This window comes from Pelodiscus sinensis, chromosome 16, assembly GCF_049634645.1.
Source record: "Pelodiscus sinensis isolate JC-2024 chromosome 16, ASM4963464v1, whole genome shotgun sequence".
Lineage (NCBI taxonomy): Eukaryota > Metazoa > Chordata > Testudines > Trionychidae > Pelodiscus > Pelodiscus sinensis.
The window spans coordinates 23683792-23710831 of NC_134726.1; the positions used below are offsets into that span (position 1 = coordinate 23683792).

The 27040-nt window shown below is 46.8% G+C and overlaps 1 protein-coding gene across 1 annotated transcript in view; it reads right to left on the bottom strand.

Moving 5' to 3' along the window:
• Positions 1–2910: 2910 nt before the first annotated feature.
• Positions 2911–27040, bottom strand: part of TECPR1 (tectonin beta-propeller repeat containing 1) — a 52611-nt gene continuing 28481 nt past the window's right edge. Inside the window, exons 12-25 of the mRNA XM_075899519.1 lie at positions 26691–26846; positions 25991–26140; positions 24903–25060; positions 22595–22722; positions 21478–21580; positions 20364–20460; positions 19721–19800; positions 18774–18830; positions 15395–15569; positions 12928–13063; positions 11315–11407; positions 7976–8082; positions 6957–7076; positions 2911–5602 (exon numbers count right to left, since the gene is read on the bottom strand). Coding sequence (XP_075755634.1) covers positions 5405–5602; positions 6957–7076; positions 7976–8082; positions 11315–11407; positions 12928–13063; positions 15395–15569; positions 18774–18830; positions 19721–19800; positions 20364–20460; positions 21478–21580; positions 22595–22722; positions 24903–25060; positions 25991–26140; positions 26691–26846 — 1758 coding nt within the window. The 3' untranslated portion in view covers positions 2911–5404. The remainder of the gene's footprint in view (positions 5603–6956; positions 7077–7975; positions 8083–11314; positions 11408–12927; positions 13064–15394; positions 15570–18773; positions 18831–19720; positions 19801–20363; positions 20461–21477; positions 21581–22594; positions 22723–24902; positions 25061–25990; positions 26141–26690; positions 26847–27040) is intronic.

Genomic DNA, 27040 nt, shown 5'->3' on the forward strand with positions numbered 1-27040 from the left:
AGGGTGCCATGTTAGAGGGGGCCCTGCAAAACTAAGCTACATGCTTCCGCCCCACTGTCTAGGGCTGAGGCAGCCGCTAAGGCTCACAAGTGAAAAACAAGCTCCAGGATCCCAGTGACGTGCAAGCACAATATTTATATTGCAGTTGATTTATTTTATAACTCGAGGGCAAAACGGAGAAAGGCAGCAGCTTGTCGGGAGCAGTGGGGGCCATGACACCTTTTATGGGCGTAGGGCTGATGTGGTAAGCAAGGCGTGTCAGTGAGGTGAAACTGGAGGCACCCAAGACAAATCAGTGTCCTGCCTGGAAAGGTTGAGGACCACTGGCTTGGACTATGGGACCAATGAGACTATCCCCCAAAGGGGAAACCATGTTATTTGGCTGGAGGACTGAGTCACGAGGACAAAGCGGAAGCCTCTGAAGCAAGCGTGGGGGTGCAAGGAAAGGGAGAGGACCATGGGCGAGCGCCCACAAGGGGAGGTGCAAGACCTGGAAGAGAGCTGTTCTCCAGAGCAGGCAGGATGAAGTGCACCCCCAGTGAGGGAGCGCCCTGTGACAAGTTTAAAATAACGTGGCAGCCTTCCAGCTCTTCTGCTTTAAAAAAAACGGTTCTCTGTGTGCCCAGAATCTGGGCCTGGCATTTAAAGTGATTGTTGCAATCAGAAAGTACCAATCAGCCCCTGGCCCAAAGTGAAGTAGGGTAGGGCTCGCATCGGCTGACAGGACAAGCCAGGTGGAGGTACAGACCACTTTAGCAAATGGACACAGATCCGTTTGTCCAGGATTGTGTCTCTCCTCCCTCCCCCTGCCCCTCAAAATGAATTCTAATGACCCTTAGGGCAGCTGGAGAAAGCTGGCTTAGGAGAACAATGGATTGCAGCAGCTGGGAAGCTGCCAACCTGGAAAGGCTAATGAAGGTCAGAAACATTTTAAAATACTTTAATTGCAACGTAAACACTGGCTTGCTTGAGTAAATGTTGAAGTGCACCACGGGAGCAACACGGCTGCCCTGTGCGCTTGTCTGGAGTGGGCAGTGCTTGTACAGCTCTGCTTAACTAAATGAAAGAGGAGAGGGAGTCGGGGAAGTTGCATGTCACCATCCCTGGGCCTAGCACGTTTTGCAGCCAGAGTATCTGCTCTGCAGAGTCGTACCTGCTGCAAGGATCCTGGAGGCAGCAGTGGCTGAGTGGAGGCCCTGGTAGTCTGGCTGTCAAGGACTATGGCTAGAAGCACGGGGGCACAGGCTCAGAGCCTCCCACTAACCCTCCAAGATCCACTGGATTTATGTCTGCTGCCATGGGGGAGAGGGGATAAATCCTGCCCCTTTGCTGTAATGATCGGGGGGGGGGACATCACAGGGGTCTTTGGGCAGCTTTTATTGGTGAGTCCCCTTTGGTAGGATCCTTTGTAGCCAGGGGAGAAATGGCTCCAACTTCCTACTTTTCAAACATTGCAATGAGGAGTAACGTTAGTTCGAACCAAGGGGTTTGGTTCCAACTAACGCGTCCCAGCGTGCACTTTCACTTTCGAAACAGCTGTTGATCGGAGTAACGTGCTGGCGAGATCATGCTAATGAAGCGCGGGATATTTAAATTCCCACTTCATTGACTATTTCGAATGCATACGTTTGCATCCCTAGTTCAAACTAGGGTACAAGTGTAGACATACCCTATGGCTACGTCTACACTGGCATGATTTTCCGAAAATGCTTTTAATAGAAAAGTTTTCTGTTAAAAGCATTTTCGGAAAAGCACATCTAGATTGGCAGGATGCTTTTCCGCAAAAGCGATCGGGGCTTTTTTGCGGAAAACAGTACTGTGTTGCTACACTGGCCCTTTTGCGCAAAAGTCTTTCGGAAAAAGACTTTTGCCCGAACGGGAGCAGTATAGTATTTCCGGAAAAGCACTGACGATCTTACATGAGATCATCAGTGCTTTTCCAGAAATTCAAGCGGACAGTGTAGACAGCTGGCAAGTTTTTCCACAAAAGCAGATGATTTTGCAGAAAAACTTGCCAGTCTAGACACAGCCCATGAGTCTTATGCCCCTTAAACAAACAAGAGAAGAGTTACGCAAGCACTGACTTACAATTCAAGTTCAGCTGTCACATAAAAGGCATTTTATATGGGTAGAGTTTCCCTAATGCGTGAGGTTGTGGTTTAGATAGAACACTGAGTGTACTAGCCAGGCTTTGGAAGATGACAAAGGGTTATACCGACTGACTCTCTAGGTTTCTTGCTTTGCTTAGATTTACAGGCAGTTTAGTTATGGCAGATCCTGTTCCCATCTCTTGACTGTTTATATAGACCCTGATTCAGCAAAAAACACGTTAGATTTAGCAAAGCCCTTAAGCATACGCTGTCTAGGCACAGTAATGAAAGTGACAGAAGTAATACTGTGTGACAAACACCAAGAGAGTCTAATACATCTTGCAGGGATTTTTAAGCACTTCAGTGACCAATACATTACAATGGAGATTCCCAGAGCAGCATTTTGTAACTTTCAAACCCTTCTCAGTAAGATTTTTTGGGGGAGGGCAATATTTTAGCTGCCAAGATAAAGTATCAATTCAGTGGATTCAGTGCTTAGCATAAATACAGGGGCATTAATACAAGTTATTAAAGTATTTGGCAAATAATGTTGCATAACCTACCAGTAAAGATAGTATCAGGTAGCTAGTGGTACGAAAACCAGATATGAAGGGTATGCCTTCCCTCAGTAAATACGTCCCTGCTGTCAGCTATGACCTGCTTCTGACTGAACAAAATTGCTAAGGTATCTTGTTTCTTCCAGTAGTGTTCACAGTGTAGCTTAAGGCTAGTAGCTACTCCCTAGTTTCACAAGAGTAGTTTGTAATCAGGATTTCTCTTGGACAAATTCAAGGGGCTCTCACAACAGGAGGCTTTTTTTCTGACAGATGAACTTTATTTTTCAAAATTCATTTCTACCTTCAATCAATTTCAGCCCCTCGATTATGGGGCTGAGCTACATTTTAATTCCATCTGTCACTTCCTACTTTAAGATGACTTTCAGTGGGCAGAGATTTGGTGCTGAAGCATATACATATTATATTTTGCGTATGTTCACTTAAAATGGGGTTGATAGTGCTGGAGGAAAAAATGCACGATTACATTAGCATGGATTTTATTGACTTGGTTGGTATTATATGTAACTCTTGCATTTCCGATGTAAACACTGGATAGTCAAAGAGAGAATATAAGGACCTTTTGACATAGTACAGAGAAAAAGCAAGCCTAACAAGTGATCTAAAAAGATATGCAGTAAATCTATTAACAATATTTATTTGGAACAACTGCTGTGTAACTTACAGAATAGTGTATAACCTAGTATTTATAGGCATGAATATAAATAATGTCACTTATGACACCTGAAATACCACATATTTAAAAAATAAAAACTATAATCACATTGGAAAGTTCAGTAGGTTAGACTGAAGGCTGCATCTAGATTGGCAAGTTTTTCCGCGAAAGCAGCTGCTTTTGCGGAAAAACTTGCCAGCTGTCTACACTGGCCACTTGAATTTCTGCAAGAACACTGACGATCTCATGTAAGATTGTCAGTGTTCTTGCGGAAATGCTATGCTGCTCCCGTTACTTTTGCACAAGAGGGCCAGTGTAGACAACGCGGTATTGTTTTGTGCAAAAAAGCCCCGATCGCGAAAATGGCTATTGGGGCTTTCTTGCGCAAAACCACGTCTAGGTTGGCACGGACGCTTTTCCGCAAAAAGTGCTTTTGTGGAAAAGTGTCCGTGCCAATCTAGATGCTCTTTTCCGCAAATGCTTTTAACGGAAAAACTTTTCCGTTAAAAGCATTTGGGGAAAATCATGCCAGTCTAGACGTAGCCTAACAGCTTTAAGAATCTTTTTCACATTTGGACAAACAGGGTCTTGGCATTAAAATATCAAATATATATTACATACAGGCAGCCGTTACTTCTACAAATACAGTACTTGAGACCATGCCATGCCGCTATTCAACTGATATAAAAATAACTCCATATACAATCACACACAGAATAGGGAAACATAATGTAAACTTGCAGTGTTACCACTGAGAAACACGGTGTCTGCGCTCCACATTCCCACTGAATCCAAGTGTGCAAGATCAGACCCTCAGTGAAAACCTCTCTAATCTACACAGAATAAAACCTGATCCCCTAAGATGTAGGGTGCCCTCCTGAACAATGGGAGTAGAAGGCTCAGCAACTGGCAGGAGGTGATTGGCACCACGCAGTATTGGGCTTTGAAATACGAGCTTTTCAGAGGAGGATTATGATTAACTTCACTTTAATGCAGAACAGAACTAGACCTTATCTTTTAAGGAATATGTACACTAGGAAAAGAGCCAGAAAGCTATTGAGCACAGATCACTTAATACAAACTAACAAATAGAAGCCAATTCTGAGTGCACGCTAGTCTACACTGACTTCTCTGGAGTGACTTCTCTAGCTGTATGAAATCAGAGTTAGACCTAGGACTTTTCCAATCTGTCACTCAAAGAGACTTGGACAAAACTGGGGGCATGAACCATTGGAGAATGAGCTGAATGTGAGGCTGAAAACATGATCTTTCCACCTTGTATCTGATAAATAAGAGGGATATGCTGCCACCCTTACTGACAGGGTAGGACTCTCTTCTACAAGAATTCCGAGGATGCCAATGGGTCCACTTGTAAAATAAGATCCTATCAGCATGAGAATGGATACCAGAAATTTGCCCTTAGTAATGTGTACTCCCTCAGCCTCATTCCTGCAAACACTTTTGCATGTAGCACATTATTAATGCACATAACTGACATGAGGGGTAGCACTGATTTCAATGGGATGACTCATATTAACAAAGTTGAGCATGTACATATGTGTTTGCAGGGTCAGGACCCTAGATTTTACATCATGGTGCAATGACTAGAGCTCACTGTAAATCAAGGTTTAAAATTCTCCTCCCTGCCCAAAGAGAAGCAATACTATAAAATGGGAGAGTAGTGTAAAGGATGAGTGAATGTCAAAGGAGGTCAGGACTTAAACACAGAAAATTTCTGCAGAAAAATTAATGCGACTATACACAAATATTCACATTCACACAGTTTGTGTAGCAGCCATAAACAGGTGTCAGGACTATTTCTGCGGATCCAAACAGCACCTCAGATCTCTTGACAAAACAGTGTTAGTTCGATCCAGCCATACTCTATTAACTTAGTAGTAGAAGAATAAATTAAATATTAAAATGTCCACGTTGCAAATTCCAGGTCTATAAAATACAATAGCATTATCAGAAGGCTACTTTTTTTCCAAGCAGAAATGGATTTAGTTTCGTGTCTTACAGTTTGTTTTATTTTAAATTACTTTATACACTGGCTGCTGTTTGTTTCCCAAGAACAGAACATACTAACAATTAACAGTGTTTCTGTCTAGTTCCTGCCCTTCATTAACCATCAAAGTGGTTTTAGAATGGTTTCCTTTTCCTCCATTCTCCCCATCTTCTAGATGTGCTGACTTTGCTGAATGCTCTTCAGAGGTCTCGTGTAAAGCAGCCTTTGGAGCTTCAGTTGCGTTTCCTCTGACTGTAATGTGCTCCCATCCACCCTACATGAGATGTTAATAGATTAACGGAACCATCACTATTTGATTCAAAGTTTTATGTACAGAAAGGGTTTTTTCCCACCTGCCCACAGGCTATATCCAACACTCACTATCCCAGCTCAGCGCATGCAATCCTGATCTCGTTGGCTGTGTCTAGATTGGCAACTTTTTCCGCAAAATCATCTGCTTTTGCGGAAAAACTTGCCAGCTGTCTACACTGGCCACTTGAATTTCCGCAAGAACACTGACGATCTCACGTAAGATCGTCAGTGTTCTTGCGGAAATACTGTGCTGCTCCCTTTCGGGCAAAAAGCCCTCTTGCGCAAATCATTTGCACAAGAGGGCCAGTGTAGACAACACAGTGCTGTTTTGCACAAAATCCCTGATGGCTAACATGGCGATTGGGGCTTTTTTGCGCAAAAGCACATCTAGATTGGCCACGGACGCTTTTCCGCAAAAAGTGCTTTTGCGGAAAAGCATCCTGCCAATCTAGATGCTCTTTTCCGAAAATGCTTTTAACAGAAAAGTTTTCTGTTAAAAGCATTTCTGGAAAATCATGCCTGTGTAGACATAGCCTTAATGTGTGCAACTCCCAGATGGTGCTGGGTTCATATCAAGTCTGGCCCTCACACTGCAGGGGGTCAAATCCACATGACTCCTATTTCCTGGATACTCTGGTTAGAGCATCTAAATGGATGAGAACACATGAAAAGGAGCATGCCTGGACAAGGATTAGAATTCTCCATAATGAGGATTAGGCGAAATCCTATCTCCATTCAAATCAGAATTTTGCCACTGACTTCAAAGGGGCTAAGATTTCACCAAAAGTGTTTAAATAGCTGCATGTCAAACATTGCAGCAGAGAGCAGTGTAGCGTCATGACAAGAGGGGATAATCATGCACCGACCACGGAGAAGCTTTACTTTTTAAAATGCTACTATGTTAATAGCTGTACTATATTTAATTTCACTAATCGCAGCTAATAACATCTTTTTAAAGGCAGTCTTCAGTAGAAGTTTAATTTTGTGGCCAAAGCTCTCAAACTAAAAATGCCACCAGCTCAAAGATTAGTCTAATGTAAATGATGCACTAGTCTGTACAGTAACTACATAACACACTTCATTTTTTAAGAGACAAAATACATTTGAAATGTCTCCACATTCAAGACAAGGACTTGTACTTCCTTCAGGGTACAGGGTGCAAGACCAGTTTCCTGCCTTCCCCAAGGGGATGAGCATCTATCAAAAAATTTGAAGGAACCTCTACAGATAGTATCATCCTCTACAGATAGTGCCCCCCACAACCTATAACTGTGTGGACACCAACTCTACAGTAGTTCTATGTCCCCATCACTCACCCCAATGCCGTAGTCCCACGAGATCCCTTTTGGTTCCAACGGCTGGACTCCTGTCCGATGACAGACTGTCCCACAACTCAGGCTGTGACTTCCCTGCACTTTGTCCGCTATCACCCAAACCTTCAAAAGAGAGGGAATAAAATGTGTTTCACACACAGCTCTCCTCCCTGGAAACAAAACCCAGGGACGTCCCCCCATCTCACTCATAGAAACACACAGTGGCTACGTCTACACTGGCCCCAAATTCCGGAAAAGGGATGCAAAGCAGGTAAGTCAGAATAGGGAAATCCGCGGGGGATTTAAATATCCTCCGCGGATTTAAATAAACATGTCCGCCGCTTTTTTTCTGGCTTGGGGAAAAGCCGGAAAAAAGCGTCTAGACTGGCGCGATCCTCTGGAATAAAGCCCTTTTCCGGAGGATCTCTTATTCCTACTTGAAAGAGAATAAGATTCCTACTTCCTTGAAAGTAGGAATAAGAGATCATCTGGAAAAGGGCTTTATTCTGGAGGATCGCGCCAGTCTAGATGCTTTTTTCCGGCTTTTCCCCAAGCCGGAAAAAAAGCGGCGGACATGTTTATTTAAATCCGCGGGGGATATTTAAATCCCTCGTGGATTTCCCTATTCTGACTTACCTGCTTTGCATCCCTTTTCCGGAATTTGGGGCCAGTGTAGACGTAGCCAATGACTAGATGCAGTGACCTTGCTTAGAGCAAAACAGCTCTAATTTGGGCAATGAGAAACTCAAACGTCCCTATACAAGTGAGACCCAGGGATGCAGATTAGCAGTCAACACGTTCCCAGTGCCGCTTCCCAAGGAGGGTTTACAATACGTGCTGTTTGCTCGGCCTCAGCGGGACAGCAGAAGTCTGCGTTACCATTTCAGAATTCTTTCTCAGGTTGTCAGGATGCTGGCATGTGAATCCCTGTCTTGTGGAGGGAAACGTGTCTGGAAACCGCTGTTCACTGACGATTTAGCCATGTCACTCATAACTCGTGAAATGCAAAGTTTAATACATACCTGATCCAGGGGTCCTACAGAAACTTTACGGATATTATTGGAAACATGGTCCCACTGAGATCCTTGAGGGTAGCTTGGTGTGATTCCCTGACGGTACCAGAGATTACCTATAAACAGATCAATTAAACCCGATGAAGAGAAGGATGCTCTTTAAGTCAGAGCTCGGGAATTCTGCTCACCTAGGATGAGCCCACAGCATGTAAGCTATGAAAGCTGCATTGTCCCTCTCTCAATATATAAAACTAGCTGGACTTATCCGGCGTTGATCAGGAAACCGGAGTAACAAAATTCAGAAAATTTAGGAAAGGAGGGAACCCTGAGACAGGGGACCCTCAGAGCCACAGACCCTGGGAGCTTACAGACTTAAAGGTCAGAAGGGACCATTATGATCATCTAGTCTGACCCCCTGCACAATGCAGGCCACGGAATCTCACCCACCCCCTCCTAGAATAATCCTCTCACCTATATCTCAGATATTGAAGCCTTCAAATACTGATGGCTCCTGGCCCACATCTGACCCTCTGAGAGCAGCAGGACCCGCCTGCCCCCGGGACCGAGCCCCCAGCCCCCAGGAGAACAGTACACAGTCATGCGGCCAGTAGCAAGGGGACTTCTCTTTGCAAAGTTGGCTCAGGGATCCACCTGCCCTGCCTTGGCAAGCAAAAGCTCAGAGCTCACATCTAACCCCGATGGCTGGAACCAGACCCAGAAGAGCCCCACTCACTGTATGAACAGCAGCCGGCTGGCTTCACAGCCGTGTAACGCATCGAGCGTTTAACCCGGCCCCTTCGCCCTGCGCTGCAGCAGGCGCACGGATTCCTTCTGCTCGGATAAGCCCAGCGAGCTGAGCACAAAGGCTGGCTGGCTTTGGTTTTGGTTTCTGGGGAGCGGGGGGTATGTGGCAAATGGGGAGCAACCCTGGGTGAAGGGGAGGTTACATGCAGGAGGGGCGCCCCAGCTCGCGCCCAGGACCGCAGTTGCCGCAGGGGGCAGGGCAGGACCCTGATCGGGTCCAAAAGTACCTTAAAACCTTCTCCTGGATGAAAGGTTACCCCATGCAAAGTTTGGTTGCGGTAGCTCTTATAGTGTCCAAGGGTATGTCTACACTACCCTCCTAGTTCGAACTAGCGGGGTAATGTAGGCATACCGCACTTGCAAATGAAGCCCGGGATTTGAATTTCCCGGGCTTCATTTGCATAAGCGGGGAGCCGCCATTTTAAAATCCCCACTTATTCGAACCCCGTGTAGTGGAACAAGGTGTACCGGTAGTTCGGAATAGGAACCTAGTCCGAACTACCTAGTTCGAGCCCCGTGTAGCCGCGCTACACGGGGTTCGAACAAGCGGGGATTTAAAAATGGCGGCTCCCCGCTTATGCAAATGAAGCCCGGGAAATTCAAATCCCGGGCTTCATTTGCAAGTGCGGTATGCATACATTACCCCGCTAGTTCGAACTAGGAGGGTAGTGTAGACATACCCCAAGATATTAGCGCACAAACATACAAACATTCTCCTTTATATATAGAGAGAGAATAAACTTCCTGTGGGACAACATTGCCACGCCCCCAACTCCAAGCCCAGAACACACCCCACCACCTGAATGCGGCCTCTTGGCATGCTACCAGCTCCGCTGGCAGGCTTGCCTGCTGACCGGCCTCTTCGCCCGCAGCCCTACTGGGGCTGCAGTCCCTCTAGCCCATATGCAGGAGTGTGGACCCCCCCGCCCCATGGCTCTCCAAGTAAGTGTGAGGCCAGGGAGGCGTGTTGCCCCAGCTTCACTTCCCCGTGCTCTGGCTGGGCGGGGGGAGCGGAAGGCTCTGAGAGCTGCGCTGCCTCTCCCCTGCCTCCTCCCCGGGTGTGGGAGCAGTGAGGTCTCCCTCTCTCTGGTGCTCCAGGAGGCTGAACCCCCTCCCTAGCCCCTCCACACACACCCCTAGGTCAGGGGGAGAGCAGGGGCTGGTACACTGTGGTCCAGCCCTGCCCGGCAGTGGGGTGGGGAGGTGAGCCAGGGCAGCCTCAGCCCTGGTCTTTCCCCAGTGTCTGGGGGCGGGGGGGGGGAGAGAAAGAGCCAGGGCGTGGCCCTCCCCGGTGGCATGGGGGAAGGGGAGAACAGCCGCCCCAGGCCTTCCCTCGCTGAAAGGGGGGCTGGCAAGCATAGCGAGCAGGGGGCACAGTCCCCTAGTTTAATTACACATCGTAAGAGATCAGCAGTTAGGATTCCACAGAAGAAAACGAAGCATTATTACACCTTTTCACTAGTGTGTGGAACTTAATATTTACGTTTACCCTTTTATAACCTTCCTGTATAAAGGTGCACAGTGCCCCCTAATCTATAAAGACCCTTGGGGAAAAGGCCACGCATTATAGTTTACAAAGACCCATGCATACCACTGACAGTGCCGAAGTAAAGCAACAGGAAAAAAAAAAAGAGTTCTCTCACACAGGATACTGTGCAGTTAAAGGTTTCTTTCTTTTGTGAAAGGATCCTTTTGTTTTGTCTAATGACAATGCACCAGTTTGTTTGCTACGGATGTTGTGTATGCTTTGATGCAAGCCGTTCTGTCTGAAGGTTTGCATGCTCTGGGGTTTCTGGCAAAGCTCCTCCAGGTAGTAAGAAATGTAACTTTACCCCTTTTCCAGATCATGTATGCATATGTTCAGTAGTACTAGCAGGCTTAAATCTAAAGGAAGTACTTCACACAACACACAGGCAACGTGTGGAACTCCTTGCCGGAGGATGTTGTAAAGCCCAAGACTGTAACATAGTTAAAAAAAGAGCTAGATACATTAATGGAGTTAGGTCCATGAATGGCCATTTCCTAGGATGGGCAGGAACGGTGTCCCTAGCCTCTGTTTGTCTGAAGCTGGGAATGGGTGAAAGGGGATGATTTGCTTGATGATACCTGTTCTGTTCATTCCCTTTGGGGCACCTGGCATTGGCTACTGTCTGAAGACAGGAGACTGGACTAGACGGTCTGACCCAGCATGGCCATTCTTATGTTCTGAACTTTCTTCTTTGCGACAGTCTAACAAGCAGTAACAAAAGAAAGCTACAGATGCTATGTCCCTGTTATCTATGGTACTAGCTATGTCAAATTCAACCTTAGGAGTGCAGTAAGTATCCTTTAGGTCACCCAGGCCATTATGGTGCCAAAGCCAGGCTATCACCTCTGAACACACAGAGAACCAGAACCTCAGGTGCAGTAACCGAGCATAGGTCCACAAACTTAAGTGCAGCAAAGCCATTTTACACTTGTGGAGGATATGGCCCAGGATCTTGTTTTAAAACAGTCAGATCTCTGAGTCCTTGTCAATCTGAGTCCTTGTCATTTAAAACTCACCATTTTTATCCACTGCCAACACAGATGTCCGTCCTACTGAGACTTGTTTTAACTTTTGTTTTGGAGGTGAAGGAATATGGTACCAACAGTCACCTAAAAGTTCGAAAAATCAATAAACAGGACATTAAGAAAGCAGCACTAAGAACACTATTGTCATCGGCCAAAGAAAGCTTTGAGTTCAGAGGCCACAGGGGTGGGAGCAACAGAAATACCTGGCTGTATAAGGCAGGAGTGAGTCCCAGCAGAGGGAACCAAAAAATCTTTCAGCAGGACTGGCTGAAATGAAGAGTGCTGGTCTAAAAGTGAAGTACACCCAAAGCACTAATCTCCATTTGAATGACACACAATGGCTGTGTCTACACTGGCATGAATTTCCGGAAATGCTTAAAACGGAATACTATTCCGTTTTCAGTTTTTCCGGAAAAGCAGCGTCTACATTGGCAGGCTGCTTTTCCGGAAAAGCGTCTGTGGCCAATGTAGATGCGCTTTTCCGGAAAAGAGCCCCGATCGCCATTTTCGCGATCGGGGCTTTTTCCGGAAAAGACTACTGGGCTGTCTACACTGGCCCTTTTCCGGAACAGTGTTCTGGAATAAGGACTTATGCCCGAGCGGGAGCAGAATAGTTTTTCCGGAATAGCGGCTGATTTTGTACAGTAGAGCATCGTTGCTTTTCCGGAAATTCAAGGGCCAGTGTAGACAGCTCGCAGCTTATTCCGGAAAAGCAGCTGATTTTCCGGAATAAGTGGCCCAGTGTAGACACAGCCAGTGAGAATACCTAGCACGGACATGGCACTTTTCACTGGTAGATCTCAAAGCACTTCACAAAGAATGTCAGTATAGTTATCCCCAGGGCTCGCTGAACCGCAGCGAGCCCTGCTCGCCAGCCGCACTGTACGGCGATCTGCGCATGCGCAGATAGTTCTGCGCATACGCAGATCACCCAAACCCGGCTCTTCCGGGTTGCAATCTACTCGCCATGGGCGAGTACATTGCATTATTTGTCGAGCCCTGGCTAGCCCCATTTGACACCTGGGAAAACTGAGATACCTAGTGATAAATTAAAGTATGGAAACCTGTTTAATTTTCCAACTCCTTTTGTATTTCTTACAAGCATAACACTGTCCCAACTCAGAACCCTGCACATTGAGGTGGGCTGACTGCTAGATGGTTTTCTACCCTGACTATCTCCAGAGTTTGGCCTGGAGAACTTAAAGGATTGTTGTTGACCCATGTGAAATGGCACTGCCTTGCGGGCATGGCTAGTTAAAATGTCTCTTGGTATTCCAAGAAGTTACCCAAATACATTGCTTACAAAAAGAAACTCATCCAAGGCTTTATAAACATCAACTAAATTTCTAAACGCTTCCTAATGCAACTTAACATAAGTGAGGCTGAAGCTGTTTAGTTTGTATCAGCTGCACGCTCTCTTAAAGCCCTGGCTGGATTGATTTAGTTGGGACTGGTCCTGCCTTGGATAGGGGGCTGGGTTTGATGACCTTCTGAGGTCTCTTCCAGCTCTATGATTCTATGACACTGAAAAGTCTCAGCCCTGTGCTTGTTCAGCTCACTACATCCTTCCTTTAAGAAAACCGGTCCTGTTAAACAGCACTTACCTGCAGGTTTTTTTGGAGACACTGAACCCCGGTAGAAGGTAGAGCCATCTCTCGCCACAGCCCAGACCTGGTGAAATGCCCCAATTGAGACAGACATGAAGGGCTGATCTGTTCCAACGTGAAGCCATGACGTTCCCTAGCGAATGACAAAGAACGGCTTTGTAAACGTGCACCTGTTGCAGAACTGAATGACAGTCTGTGTGCTGGCTGATCAGCACCTCATGGGAAAAATCCTAATGAATGCAATTAGTTCTGAAGACTAATTTTTATAGAACCTTATATGACTTAACAAGCAGAGGTCTTTCTCTGGTTTGTTTAAATTAGGCTAGAGCAGGGATGTAATCTTTTGTTCAGTTCCACAGGCCTGTTCTGCAGCAGCATTGTGACTTTAGTTATATCTAACAGTACAACTCATGACAGGGAACTGGTAGGGAAAAAAACCCCAGGAAATATATTTTTGAAAATCTTTACGCTATTTTTTCCAAAAGTTCACGTTATCCATGTTTAAATTTTTTTTAAAAAGGAAACGTTTCTACCAATTCTAGCAATGGCTTTTGCAAATTGAGTGCACATTTGGTTCCCATCCTGTAAAGCACTTACACATATGCGTAATATCAAAGGAGTGTCCCAGGTTGCACTGGGCCTTTAAGGGTACGTCCATACTGCACACTTCTTATGGCAGCATGTGGAGTACATTCCCGACACCCTCTAACCCCCAGCACAGGGGAATAAAAGCATGCCAGAACCTTAGGCTGCGTCTAGACTGGCATGATTTTGCACAAATACTTTTAACGGAAATGTTTTTCTGTTAAAAGTATTTGTGCAAGACAGCGTCTACACTGGCATGTGCTTTTGCGCAAAAGCATCCGTGCCAGTGTAGATGCTCTCTTGCGCAAGAAAGCTCCGATGGGCATTTTAGCCATCAGGCTTTCTTGTGCAAGAAATTAACTTACCTGTCTACACTGGCCTCTTGCGCAAGAACATTTGCGCAAGAGGGCTTATCCCTGAGCGGGAGCATCGGAGTATTTGCGCAAGAAGCACTGATTTCGTAAATCAGAACGTCAGTGTTCTTGCGCAAATACTTGCGGCCAATGTAGACAGGCGGCAAGATTTTGCGCAAAATCATGCCAATGTAGACACAGCCTTAGGGTAAACACCCCCTATGGCTCTCTACACACCCAAGCAGCGATTTATACCTACATGCTGCTATTTTCAGTAATGGGGCACACTACTCTCTCCCTACTGCAAGACACTCCTGCATGGCTGCCCCTTGACATAGCATGTCTCTGCCATTGGTGGCTGCATGCTGTTTGATTTTCACTATGGTATATAGACTAGGTGTAGCTATAGGCTGTGCACAATGGGCTGCAGCCTAGATACAGCCTAAGAGGGTACTAGTCCAGCCCACCTATGTCTCATTAACAACCTCATAATGGGATCTAATAGAGGACAGCTGGCCTTGCTAAGAGCCAGAGGGGAGATGTAGTTCAGGGATTCAGCTGGTGCTGTAATGGACATCTAAGAGCTATAAAGGGACAGAGCGATCAGTCTGGGAGCAGACCCACAAATTGGTCAATGGCTGCTCTGGGCAGACACTGAAGTGGCCAGGCTGCAGGAGAACAGTATTCCAGGGAAGTCAGGCTAGAGGTTGACTTTTCTATACCAGAGCAGGGAAAAGAGGCCAAAAGGGGCAGCTTGGAAAGGGGCTGGAAACATGGCCCAGAGAGGGAGCTGAAGAAAAGCCAGGAAACTTTTTACTGGGACTTTTTTTAGTTGGCTTTTTGTTGATTCCAGAAGGGTAACTACAGGGCTAGTCCACATCTCCAGCACTGTCTGTCTATGAAGTTTATGAAGGATCCTGAGGCGCTGCTGGCCAGGAAAAGTCACTTGGGTGGCAGCTGCTATTACAAAGATTATTCACATGCTTAAGTACGCTAGGGGTTGGATGTCACTGTTTTGCAATCTCTATCATAGCCGGTAGGTAAATATGAACCTAGTATCTATACTGGGCAGTACAGATGTGCATGGCTCCTTATAAAAACACACAGCATGATACAAAGCCCACTGGAGTTAATGGAAAGGCTTCGGTGGGCATTCTATGGGGGCGTTAGCTTGGACAGGTTCCTGCCCTGAGTAGCTTAATGTCTAACGTCAGATGGCGATGCTAGCTATAATTTGAAGAGAAGGCAGGAGCAGACCCCTCAACGACTGAAGGGGAAGTAAAGGAAAGGGGTGTAAGGGAAATAGATGGGGCAGGAGAGAATAGCTATTCCAAGCACAGGAGGCAGCACGAAATCAAGAGGTAGGGAATGAGCATCATGCACTGTATGCGAAGGGGTGAAGCAGGAAAACAAGGCTGGGGGAGAACTGGAGAGACAAAAACCAGTGAAGGGATTTGAGGGGACACAGCGTGTGCAATGCACTTTAAATTATGTTTCTAGGAGAGATGCAGTAAGGAGAGTCTTACAGCTGGATTTTGCTGTGTTACTCCAAGTCTGCACAGCACGTCTCCCTTGTCGCTAACTGCCCAGAGTGCTATCAATTCTTCTTGGTCTGCCGCCGAGCTAGGGATTATGGTGATGTCCCACAGGGTGATGGGAGGCACTTCCAGCCAAGGTCCGTTGGTGATTATTTTACATTTCCTAGAGAGAAAAACCCCACAACTTTTTAGGCGGACACACTTCCTGTGAGTGAACTTGTGACCATGTTGACAGAGTAAGTTAAACTCAAAGGCCTGGAGAAACCCTCAAATCCTTCCATTAAATGGATGCTATGAAACTAGAGCTCCCACGAAATTAAAGTTTCTGGTGGCAACCCACTTTCAAACCAACTAGATCTGTGAATCCAGGTGGAGATTTGAGGCACTAGACAAAGGAGAACGTTTGTTGAGGTTTCTTTTTCAAGAGCAACTTAATTTAAAAAAAAAAAGAGAGATCCTTTTAGAAGTAGGGATGTGAAAGCTTAACCGTGTAAATGCTTAATTGATAAGCCTGAGCTTATCGTTTAATGTTCAGTCACATGCAGGCTCCCGCCCTGCTCCTGGGGTGTCAGCTGCTATCCCACACTGCTACCTCTCATAGGGTATGTCTACACTACGCCGCTAGTTCGAACTAGCGGGGGTAATGTAGTCATCCGCAGTTGCAAATGAAGCCCGGGATTTGAATTTCCCGGGCTTCATTTGCATGAAGCCGGCCGGCGCCATTTTTAAATGCCGGCAGTTCGAACCCCATGCCGCGCGGCTACACGCGGCACGGAGTAGCTAGTTCAGATTAGGCTTCACGCGGCACGGAGTAGCTAGTTCGGATTAGGAAGCCTAATCCGAACTAGCTACTCCGTGCCGCGTGTAGTCGCGCGGCATGGGGTTCGAACTGCCGGCATTTAAAAATGGCGCCGGCCGGCTTCATGCAAATGAAGCCCAGGAAATTCAAATCCTGGGCTTCATTTGCAACTGCGGATGACTACATTACCCCCGCTAGTTTGAACTAGCGGGGTAGTGTAGACATACCCATACAGAGACAGGAGAGCAGAGAGGCAGCTGGTGTGCACCAGGAGCCAGCTTACAAACTGGTTCCTGGTGTGCACTGGGTCCCAGGGAGCTGGCTGCTGCCCCAGGTTGCAGGTGCAGTAACCGTGTACCCACTCAGTTTTTCAGCAGTTACAAGTTTACCCAATTACCTGCTTTTTAACATCTCTACTTAGAAGTCTGTGCCATGCTCCACTTTGCAGCCTACTTTTCTCAACCTAGAAGTTCAGGATAAAGAACATCATTTCATCACATTAGCAGGGGGAGTCCACTGCTGGGAGCATTCCCTCTTCTGATCCATTCCCTCCTCTGTACTGGCAGTGAGGCTTGACAGAGGAGGGGACCGTACTTGACAGAGGAGGGGACCATGATGGTAACACCGAGCATCTCCTGGGTGGGAGGCATGTTTGTTGGCTGGGGCTGGGAGCCTTCCTTTAAAACAGTAGAGAAAAACGGTTCTCTTGTAATGAGCTGGTACAGAAAGATGCAGTGTTCTAGTTTCCATAGGGAAATAAGAAGTGCTGCGAAGAAGGGAGGATACACTAGCCTTGACAAGGAGAAACATCTCCCTCCATCCTGCCTGGGAACATAGGACATTTCTCCCTCCTCCAGCCAACAAATCCAGGATCTACCCTACGCAATCTCCTATTTGTTTTCCGTTCTAATTTGTGCAACTGAAAGAATGAAGAACGTTTGGGCTCAAGGCATTTCTCAACCTGCCTCGGTTGTTATATTTGGCAGCTCCACGTAGTTCAATTGGATTCAATTTGTTACAGGATATAGAGCAGAACAGTTTGCAGCTCCAGGGGCCTTGCTTAGGGTGAGGAAGAGATGCCCGAGGGCCAAAACATTGAGGCTGTGTCTAGACTGGCAAGTTTTTTCCGCAAAATCATCTGCTTTTACGGAAAAACTTGCCAGTTGTCTACACTGGCTACTTGAATTTCCGGAAAAGCACTGACGATCTCATGTAAGATCGTCAGTGATTTTCCGGAAATACTATGCTGCTTCCGTTTGGGCAAAAGTCTTTTTCCGAAAGACTTTTGCGCAAAAGGGCCAGTGTAGACAGCACAGTAGTGTTTTCCGCAAAAAAGCCCCGATCACGAAAATGGCGATTGGGGCTTTTTTGCGGAAAACCGCGTCTAGATTGGCCACGGACGCTTTTCCGGAAAAAGTGCTTTTGCGGGAAAGCATCCTGCCAATCTAGACGTGCTTTTCCGAAAATGCTTTTAACGGAAAACTTTTCCGTTAAAAGCATTTTCGGAAAATCATGCCAGTGTAGACGTAGCCTGACTCTGCAGCCACAAAAACTACCACCGGTCTTAAATGTGTAGCTTCATAGTGCCTCCTTTGGAGGAGAGTTGGATAGCTTAGCACCAGAAAGTGGATGCAGAGTCAGGAGTGATTCAGAATTGCTCTAGATTTCCTTGGGGAAGAGCAGGAAGCACCCCTGCTCAGGGCAGGATACAGTGATGGTTTGAGCTTTCCTGGCTCCATCCAATTACAGTAAAGCCTGGCTTAACTGGGGCTGGGAAGTCTTCCGTTGCCTAGTAAGTAGGTGGTGTCTGGTCACAATTATAGGGGGGATTCTATCTGTCCGAGGGTTAAAGCCCTATTATGGGTACTGAAGTAAGTAGGAGTCCCAGTCACAGACCTTGGTGCTACAACACTCTGCCCTAGAAGCTTGCAAATGAAGCATAAGAAGCACAGGTTAAGAAATGGTTACAAACAACCTATTGATCTAAACCTGAATTTCAACCTGGAGCAGCCCCTTCCCCGGCCATGGCGCGATGAGCCACAGCTGGAGGAGGGGCTGCTCAGGTCCTGCTGCGGGCAGCAGGGGCTGCTCTGGCCTGGCCCTACCTTGGGCGTCAGGGGCTGCTCCAGGCTGGTTAACCAGTTACCTGGTAAGCTGCCTGCTCACTGGGTAACAGGTTAGCCTCTTGCATCCCTATTTCTAACATTTACTAATCTTTTAACCACCATTTATAAAGGGAGCTATAAAAGGGTCATCTTCCCCTTTAAAGGCTTAATAACTAGGCCCAGCCAATCCCAGTTACTAAGGCTTAGGTGAGTGGGTCTGATTCCCCTGCAAAGAGCAGCAGGGAGTGGAATACAGAGGCTCAGTGGAAATGGTGCGACACTTTGCAAAGGCTGAGAATGAAAAATGCAGTTTACATGGTTGCTAAAGCCATGGGCTGCCCTGCTAGAGATGGGTTCTTCAGTGAAGGTTTCATTGCTGTTGCCCTTTGTTAATCGAGGGATATTAAGGGACTAACCAGTATGTCAGAATTCTACACTTTATATCCATTACTTAATCCCTTACCGGGCCCAGCGTCTTCGCCGTACGAAGTCCTTCATCGTCTTGTGGCCATGGTAAGATCTGCCAAAGATAGGTAGTTTAATGCAGGTTTGAGAGGACTCGGACGTACCTCACACCTCAGCAATAGCCTGTCAGCGCTGACTCTGTTTCTGCCCAGTGTTATTTTCCATGCATCTGTTTTCTAAAAAGCGCTACCTCACACCACACACTGTTGTGAGGATACCAAGCTTGGCTTGCAACTATAAATAACTATCCATCCTGGAGACCGCACTGCCACTTGAGAGTATTGGTGCACTCTTAGGCTATGTCTACACTCGCGGCAGAAATATGCAAATGAGGCTAAGCGTGGAATATCGCCGAGCCTCATTTGCATACCTAATGAGCTACCATTTTTGCAGAAGAGGCTCTTGCACCCAAAGAAACTGTCTACACTGCCCCTTCTTGCGCAAGAAAACCCCCTCTTGCGCAATGCCGTTATTCTTGAAAATAATCAGCGTAACGGCATTGCGCAAAAGGGGTTTTCTTGCACAAGAAGGGGCAGTGTAGACAGCTCCTTCTGGCACAAGAGCCTCTTCTGCAAAAATGGCGGCTCATTAGGTATGCAAATGAGGCTCAGCGATATTCCATGCTTAGCCTCATTTGCATATTTCTGTCGCAAGAAGCCGCAAGTGTAGACATAGCCTTATTTTGCTGTGTGGGACTTACATTTCACCCTTCTACCACAAACACCATGGACAGCAATACTTCAAATCCATACAAGACTGATTGTCAGCAGCTCTCCCCCTTGTTTTGCGAAGGGGGAAATCAAGGCACAGATACCACCATTAAAGTATAGCTGAAGTGCAAATCAATTAGTTTTAATAATTGCTTGCAGTGCTGTTGTAGCCAATCAGGTGTTAGCCTGGCAGGACCATGCCAAGTTTATTAGGAACAAGAAGGTAATTCCTTACGCTGGAAAGTCTGCTGCATACTGCCAGCCTTCCCGATCAGTTCCACCTGAAATGTTGAAATCGATATACCAGTCAGACACCTAGAATCAGAAGGATAATGTTAATAGGCGCAAAACAGAAAGTGAAGGCACAGCAGGGAGCTCACCTATCACCATGGTGGCCAAACTGTTCTGAAGCAGTAACTGCTGTAGCGAACGAGCCACATTCAACTGGCCAAATGGCCACATGTGGCTAGTGGCTAACGTGCTGGACACCATGGACATATCACCTCTTCTTTGCCACCCTTTGCACTGTAATTGCTTGTATGGCATGTTCTAAGAACAATACTTACAGTACAACTTTGCCTACTGAGAACACCTTCCAAATCCCCAAGTACTTTAGAAACATTCAAGGTGGGATTCACAAATAAGATAAAGAGGAATTGGGTTGGTGGTGGGGGAGGACAATTAATCTGCTATTGCTAGGACACCGGGAAGATTATCTCCACTCTACCAATAGGGAAACCTGAGGTTAAAGTAACAAACAGCAGGTCAGTGGTAGAGCCAGGAATAAAAAATCTCCCCACATTCAGTAACAGGGCCATCCTGGTTTTTTTTAATATATAAATAAAAACAGAAAAAAAATATTTCAAGACAAAATTTACCCAAGACCATTGTGGCGATGGAGGCTTTGTGTTAACTTTTGTGCATTCTTGTAAGCCAGATGCATCACTCCACATGTATCTGTCTGTGGGCAGCCCTCTGCAAATGCAAGGAACGAAGAGTCAGTGACAGCGACAGAAGGATAAAAGATAAAGCTCTTCACTCCTCCCTCGCACTTCCCACATCTACACACTGGACACAGTCTTCAATCATTAGACCCTCTTAAAGCAGGGACTGAAATGAAACAGGTTTGCTCTGCAGCAGAGTTGCCTGCCAAACACTGATCAAAGATCTCCAAAACCTGATTTACTGACTTCCATTTTCATGACACTCCAGTGTCGTTAGATAATTATTAAATATTGTTATTAAATGCAGTATCCAGAAGTCCCATTCAGAATCAGAAACCCCTCGTGCTTAGCACTGCACAACACACACAGGAAGACAGCTCATGACTTGAAGAGCTTACGATCTATGATCTTAATCCTGTAATGCACTGCTTGCAGCTAGGTTTTGTGCCTTCCCAGAGCTGTGCTGCTGTGCAATGCACTGCAGAGCTGGGACGTACAAAGACATCCTTTAATGCAGGGCTGCTCAACACGTAGCCCGTGGTGTGATTTGGGCAGGGCTGAGATGGGAGCCAAAACAAAAAAGTAGTCAATATAATGGTCTTCTGTTGCTGTGTGTTTTAGTAGTTAAATTCCTGGACTGTCATTGCTCATTAAAAGTGCTGTCATATGAGTGGAAATCAGGTAAATACTGCATTTTATTATTATCAGCAGAACTGACTTAAATGGGGCCTGCATGTTGTGTATAGTCTTGCCTTAATCTTTGTATTCGTGCTTGTCAGTGAGAAAGAAGCTATTTGCATACATATTTGCATGTATCTGCAACCACACTTAAGTTGTGGCCCTCGGCATGTGCTGAGAGCATCATTGTGGCCCCTGGGGCTTCCAAAGTTGAGTAGCCCTGCTTTAACATATATTGACAAATCTAGCCTCTCAAAGCCCATACATCTGCTGCTCTCTCAATTTAACATTACGTGGTAGGGACTGCACCTACAATAAGTTTAAAAATACCCTGACATTTCACTTGACCATTATAAAAGCACACATTTACCTGCTGCTATATCCTGTAACTGGATTCCACCGCTGGTTCTCATAGATATAAACACATTTCACATCTGATTGCATGTAAATATTATCGGCACTGCTGGCCAATCCTGCAGGCAATAAACCACAGGGGTGAAAAGCAAAGTTTAATATTAAAGAAGAAGGTTGATAATGTTTAAAGTTTTTGCCTGGTGGAACGTTAATTCACTTTTTATTGATCATTTTTTAGCCAAAAGTTACAAAACTAAAATGCACAGCCTACTTCCTCTGCAGAGTCTCAGATGGGTAATAGTGTTAGTCTGTATCTGCAAAATCAACGAGGAATCCTGTGGCACCTTCAGCCATGTCTGTACTAGGAAACTATTTCATAATTACTAAAGTCAACTTAAGAACTCCCGATTTAACAAATTCAAACTAACGTGTCCTCACTACAGGGAAGCATCGAAATTAGTCTGAGGCAGGCTCCATTAATGTGGATGTGCTATCTTGGACTTAGAGCCCGGAGCTTTCCAGAGGCCAGTAAATCTGAATTAGTGGCACCAGAATGTCCATACTAACATTATTTCAAAATTGCTATTTTGGAATTAGTGGTACTCCTCATGAAAAGCAGGAGCACAGAGTTCAAATTCCATGGTAATGTGGATGTACTGCTTATAAATTCAAACTTGGGGATGTTATTTTGGAACAAAGTCCTAAGTGTAGACCAGGGCATAGAGACTAACAGATTTATTAGGGCATAATCTTTCGTGGGTAAAACCCACTTCATCAGATGAATTGGAGTGGAGTTTACAGAAGCATGGGTATATATAAGGGCAACAAAAGAAAGAGGGTACTTTTGTAAATGAGGCTAATCAAGTCAGGGTGAAAACAGCTCATCTAGAGCAGCTGGTGTAAAAATATGGCTATTAAGAGAGGGGAAATTGCCTTTGTAATGCGTTAACTACTTAAGATCCTTATTCAATCCTAAGTTAATAGTATCTGTAGAGATGGACTATCCAATCAGATCGTTCTACAGACTAGACACACTACGAAGATGAAGAACTGAAATGTTTGTTCTCCTGGTGTCATGTAGGAGGTTAGCTAGTGAATTTATACACCCTGCTAGAATAAAAGCGTGTCATTACCTTGAATGAAGCCGCCTCCATATCCACCAGTATAAACCCAGGCTGTGTGATCATAACCTATGCCCCACACAATGCCATGGCTGTTGCATTCTATCAGACGGAGATGCCCTCCAATCTGACGCCAAAACCTGCAGGGAAAGAGACAGGGTTTTACATCCGCTCCACAGTGGAGTCAGTAACAGCTCATATTCCCTGTCATTCACCTCAGCCCTGACTTAGGGAGGGTCGGAGGGCAGCTCAGTTGCTCGCTCATTCAGTATCCATCCAACCATGGAGATGGCGATAGATGCCGGTTAAGAACGCTCCTTTTGACTAGCTACTGCCAGTAGGGGGGAGACAGCTTGGCTAGCGAGTCTGCAGCTCATCAAACACCCCATTTGCATCTAAGTTTAACTCTGAATTTCCTGTTTTGATGCCCTGATGGGCTGTTTGGCTAGGGTGCACCGGTGAGCATTTCCCTCGTTAATCGTGGATATCGGCCCTCAGAGTTCACTTCAACCTGAAGCTTTTCCTCTAGGAATTTCCTTGATTTAACACACATGGGTGGATGGTGCTCATATTGAACGGGGGGGGGGGGGGAGGCAGGGGCCCCGAGAGGATTCCTTCACCTTCTGCAGCAGCAGAGTCTTACTTTCACGTTCTGAAGAAGGGACAACCATGGCTGCAGTTCTGAGGAGGTGCCTAGCAGAGGGAAATCCTTCCCTGGGATTGAGCCCTGCTAGGGGTGGTGTCTCTCCAGGGAAGAGTATGGAAGGCAAAGGGACGGTGGAAAAACATGCCACTAGGGCAGAGGTGGGCAAAAGGGCCTCTGTGGACCGGATCCGGCCTGCCAAGCGGGTTGATCTGGCCCACAGAGGCCCTGCTGCTCCCGCACTCCCAGACCAGTTAGGACGTGGGGGCAGGGGAGCGTGCGAAGCTTCCTCCCGCCCTGCCAGGAGCGCTTTGAAGCGCCATGTGCTGCTTGCGGGGCGGGAGGAGACGTCACGGGTTCCCCTGTCCCCAAGCCCTGATTGGCCTGGGAGTGGGGGAGCTGCGCGAAGTTTCCTCCACCTCCCCCGCCCTGCGAGGAGCGCGCGGCACTTCAAAGAGCTGTACACTCGTGCAGGGTGCAGGCAGGGCAAAGGAAGCTTCGCGCAGCTCCCCCGCCCCCAGGCCCTGATTGGCTTGGGGGTGGGGGAACGCACAAAGCCTCCTTCCGCCCTGTGAGGAGCATGTGGCACTTTGGCCTGGGGGTGGGGGCGAAGCCTCTTCCCACCCTACTAGGGGCATGGGTGCTTAGTGGGAAGAGGGGGCAAAGGAGCTCCCCCATCCCCAGACCAAACATGGGATGGGGAAGCCCAGAAGCATCCTGGCCCCGCCCCTTCTGATTTAGACCCTGCCTTTTCTGGGGCGGCCAAAACTTATTGCCCACCCCTGCACTAGAGGGTAGGGTGGAGTACAAAAGAAGAGCTGCTTTTACAGACCAGGAAGTGTGCAGAAGTACATAAGAGCACCAGAAACCAGCTAAGCTTTAGGGCCCCAGTGAAGCCCTGTCTTCCTCTCCCAGTAGGTCTACACCGCAGCTGGGAGGTGCGATTGCCAGCCAGGGTACACAGACTCTTGCTAGCACACGATAACAGCCCTCTGGTTAACTGAATCTGAGCCGCCATCCATGCTGCGCAATCCCTTTCCACGCTGCTATTATCGGCATGCTGTCTCCCGCACTAGGAATCGTACTGCCCAGCTGCGCTGTAAATGTACCCCAGGGGTTTTTAGGGCTTCATAATTCAGAAACACCTCGTGCAAGTCACTTCAAAGTTAAGAGCAAAAATTCTACTTGGCTTCACCTGCCAATCTGGAAGCCTTTGCTTTTGGATGACAGGGTCTGGGTGGCAATATCATGCTTAGACTAGAAACCCAACTCTTATCCTCAGGATCTCTCACCACTGCATGTGGGATTTTGAATTCCCTGACTTGGGTGCTAGTCAAATCTCAGCCCTCATGAATAGAATGTTTCGTTTACTCTAAAATGCTGTCCACTAATTTGTGCAGGAGAACTTAGCACCCAACCCTCACATGTCCCTCCTAATGAAATCAGATCGGAAGCCTGGCAAAATCTGGCCCAGAACATGCAGCTTGAGCGTGTGAACATCAAAACGGAGCCCAAGGAAACTTCATCTCACGTATGAAAAAGAAGGCAACTCCATGTCTATCTTCGCCATTGGCTGACACCTACAGCATGCCAGGTGTTTCACACAGCAGATGTGGAAGTAAAGAAAATTCCATCTGCATGAAATGCCCTGTACTGAAGGGAACTTTGAAACCTTACATTTGGTCACAAGGCATCAGGTGTGGTGCAGCCTCCAATTCAGGACCTGGCTCGCTAACGAAGACGTCTCCTTTGCAGGTGACAGACCAGATGGCCTGGTGGGAGGGAGGGCCTTGAATCCGTCTGCTTTCACAGCAGGACATGCTCAGCAAAGCCAGCTATGATATCAGAAAGGAACAAAGAGCGAGAAGGGACATTTCACGGGGTGAACAAGTGGTTTTTGCTTCACCTTGGCCATGCAGTGCTAGAGAAAGGAGGATATCCTCACTGCCTACTCCACATTCCCAAGCAGAACCAGCAGAGTCCACATGAAAGGAGTCATGACCCATTGCTACAAGCATGGTTTTTCTTTCAGGATCCCCAGAGTGCTTCGCAATGTGTCCATGTATACACGTGTGTACATACGTATGTGCGCACATACCCATGCACAGTCAGCCGACACGTAGCCATCTTAGTGCCATAGCGACGAAATCAAGAGGATAACTAGCTCCATGCACAGTAGCGAAGGAAGGTTTTCCCTCACTGGCTTAAACTGTTTATTTGAGAAGTAAAATATTTACAAAGAGCTGAGCAAACCTTAGTAGTAAAGATCGTTTGAATGCCTGGAGCCCTGGCTACAGGCATTTTTTGTTAGTCTCTAAGGTGCTGCAGGACCATTCATAGTTTTTAAAGTTTTTTCAGTTACGGACTAACATGGCTACCCCTCTCAGACTCACACTCAACTCCATTTATCTGCTTCCAAAGAACAATAGAGCTCAGTTAATCCTGCCATGGTTCCCGTGGCCTTGTCTACATTTTAGAGGGGACAAAAATCCTGCAAGTGTGACCATGGGATTAGCTGCACCACTAGTCACTCTGGCATGAGCCCTAGTGGTGACATGCAGCTGCAGGTGTTTTCACCATGAGGTTAGGTAAGCTTGGGCTGAACTTCCTGTAGTGCTGGTGACACATCTAATCAGTTTTCCTAGTGCAGACATAGCCAAAGAGGCCAGAGGTTGCAAACCTGATGTTCAGACCTCACACAAACGAGGTTTTAGGGAAATCATTTCAGACAGAGCCACACTGAGAGAGCAAGTTGGCCGCGTTACCCAGTCGTGCATTTCTTGCTCCGTAGCCGCTGCTAGACGAATTGGCCACCGCTGTTTTGTCTTCTCGGGCGTGTAGAGCGCAAAGGAGTGTTTGGCATCATTCAGAACCTCCACGAGAATAGTGACTTCGTTCAGGAACACGTGGATGTACTGGACAATGCAAAGGGCAATTGGTGAACAAGGCAAATTCACATTCACCCTCCCCCACCACCAACACAATAGTGAGACTTTGCACAAATAGTCTGTGGCAAAGATGGCAGAAGGATTAACGTTCTGCTTAGGAGAAACCCTCATTGTGTTTGGGAGTTCTCATGCAATGGGATTAGCATTATAGCCCTGGATGCCTGAAATAACATCCACCCATCCCTACATACACACACACACTCTTCCTCTTGCCAGTGTGTGTCAACCCGACCTCAGAGGGCCCTCTTGCTAGGCACCAAAGGCTGGGTCTTTTCCCGAGACCATTCAGTCTTTAGGCTGTCAACAAGATGGCTAGCTGATGTCAACCGATGGTGGCTTCCCCGCTGACAGCTGGATTATTTCTAACAGCCAGCAGAGAGAAAAGACTTTCATTTGCTACTGGGCTGGCTCAGAAGTGGTGACCTAGAGAGAACCACCATATCTCAACACACATCTAGCCAGGGTTTTCCTCTTGTCAAACTGGACAGCAGCACCACCCTGCGCTACTCGCATGCACCTTTTTCTCCTCGTGGTGCAGATAGTAGATGAACAGAATGCTGTCACGCATGCCGTCGTTCCCAGTGAACTGCTCCAGTGCCACTCGAACATCTGTCCATTTATGAGGCTTCCAGCTTCTCCACCACTGTAAGGTCCCAGTTTTAACCCAGACAGACTGTGGTGGAAACAAAATTACAAGGAGCTGCAAAGAGCTTTTTTGATTCCTCCCCTCTCCAAAATCCCTGGACTTATTGGGTCAGACCAAAGGTCAGTCTAGCCTAGCATCCGGTCTCCAAACAGTGGCCAATGTCAGGTGTTGCAGAGAATGAACAGAACAGGGAATCATCAAGTGACCCATTCCCTGTTACC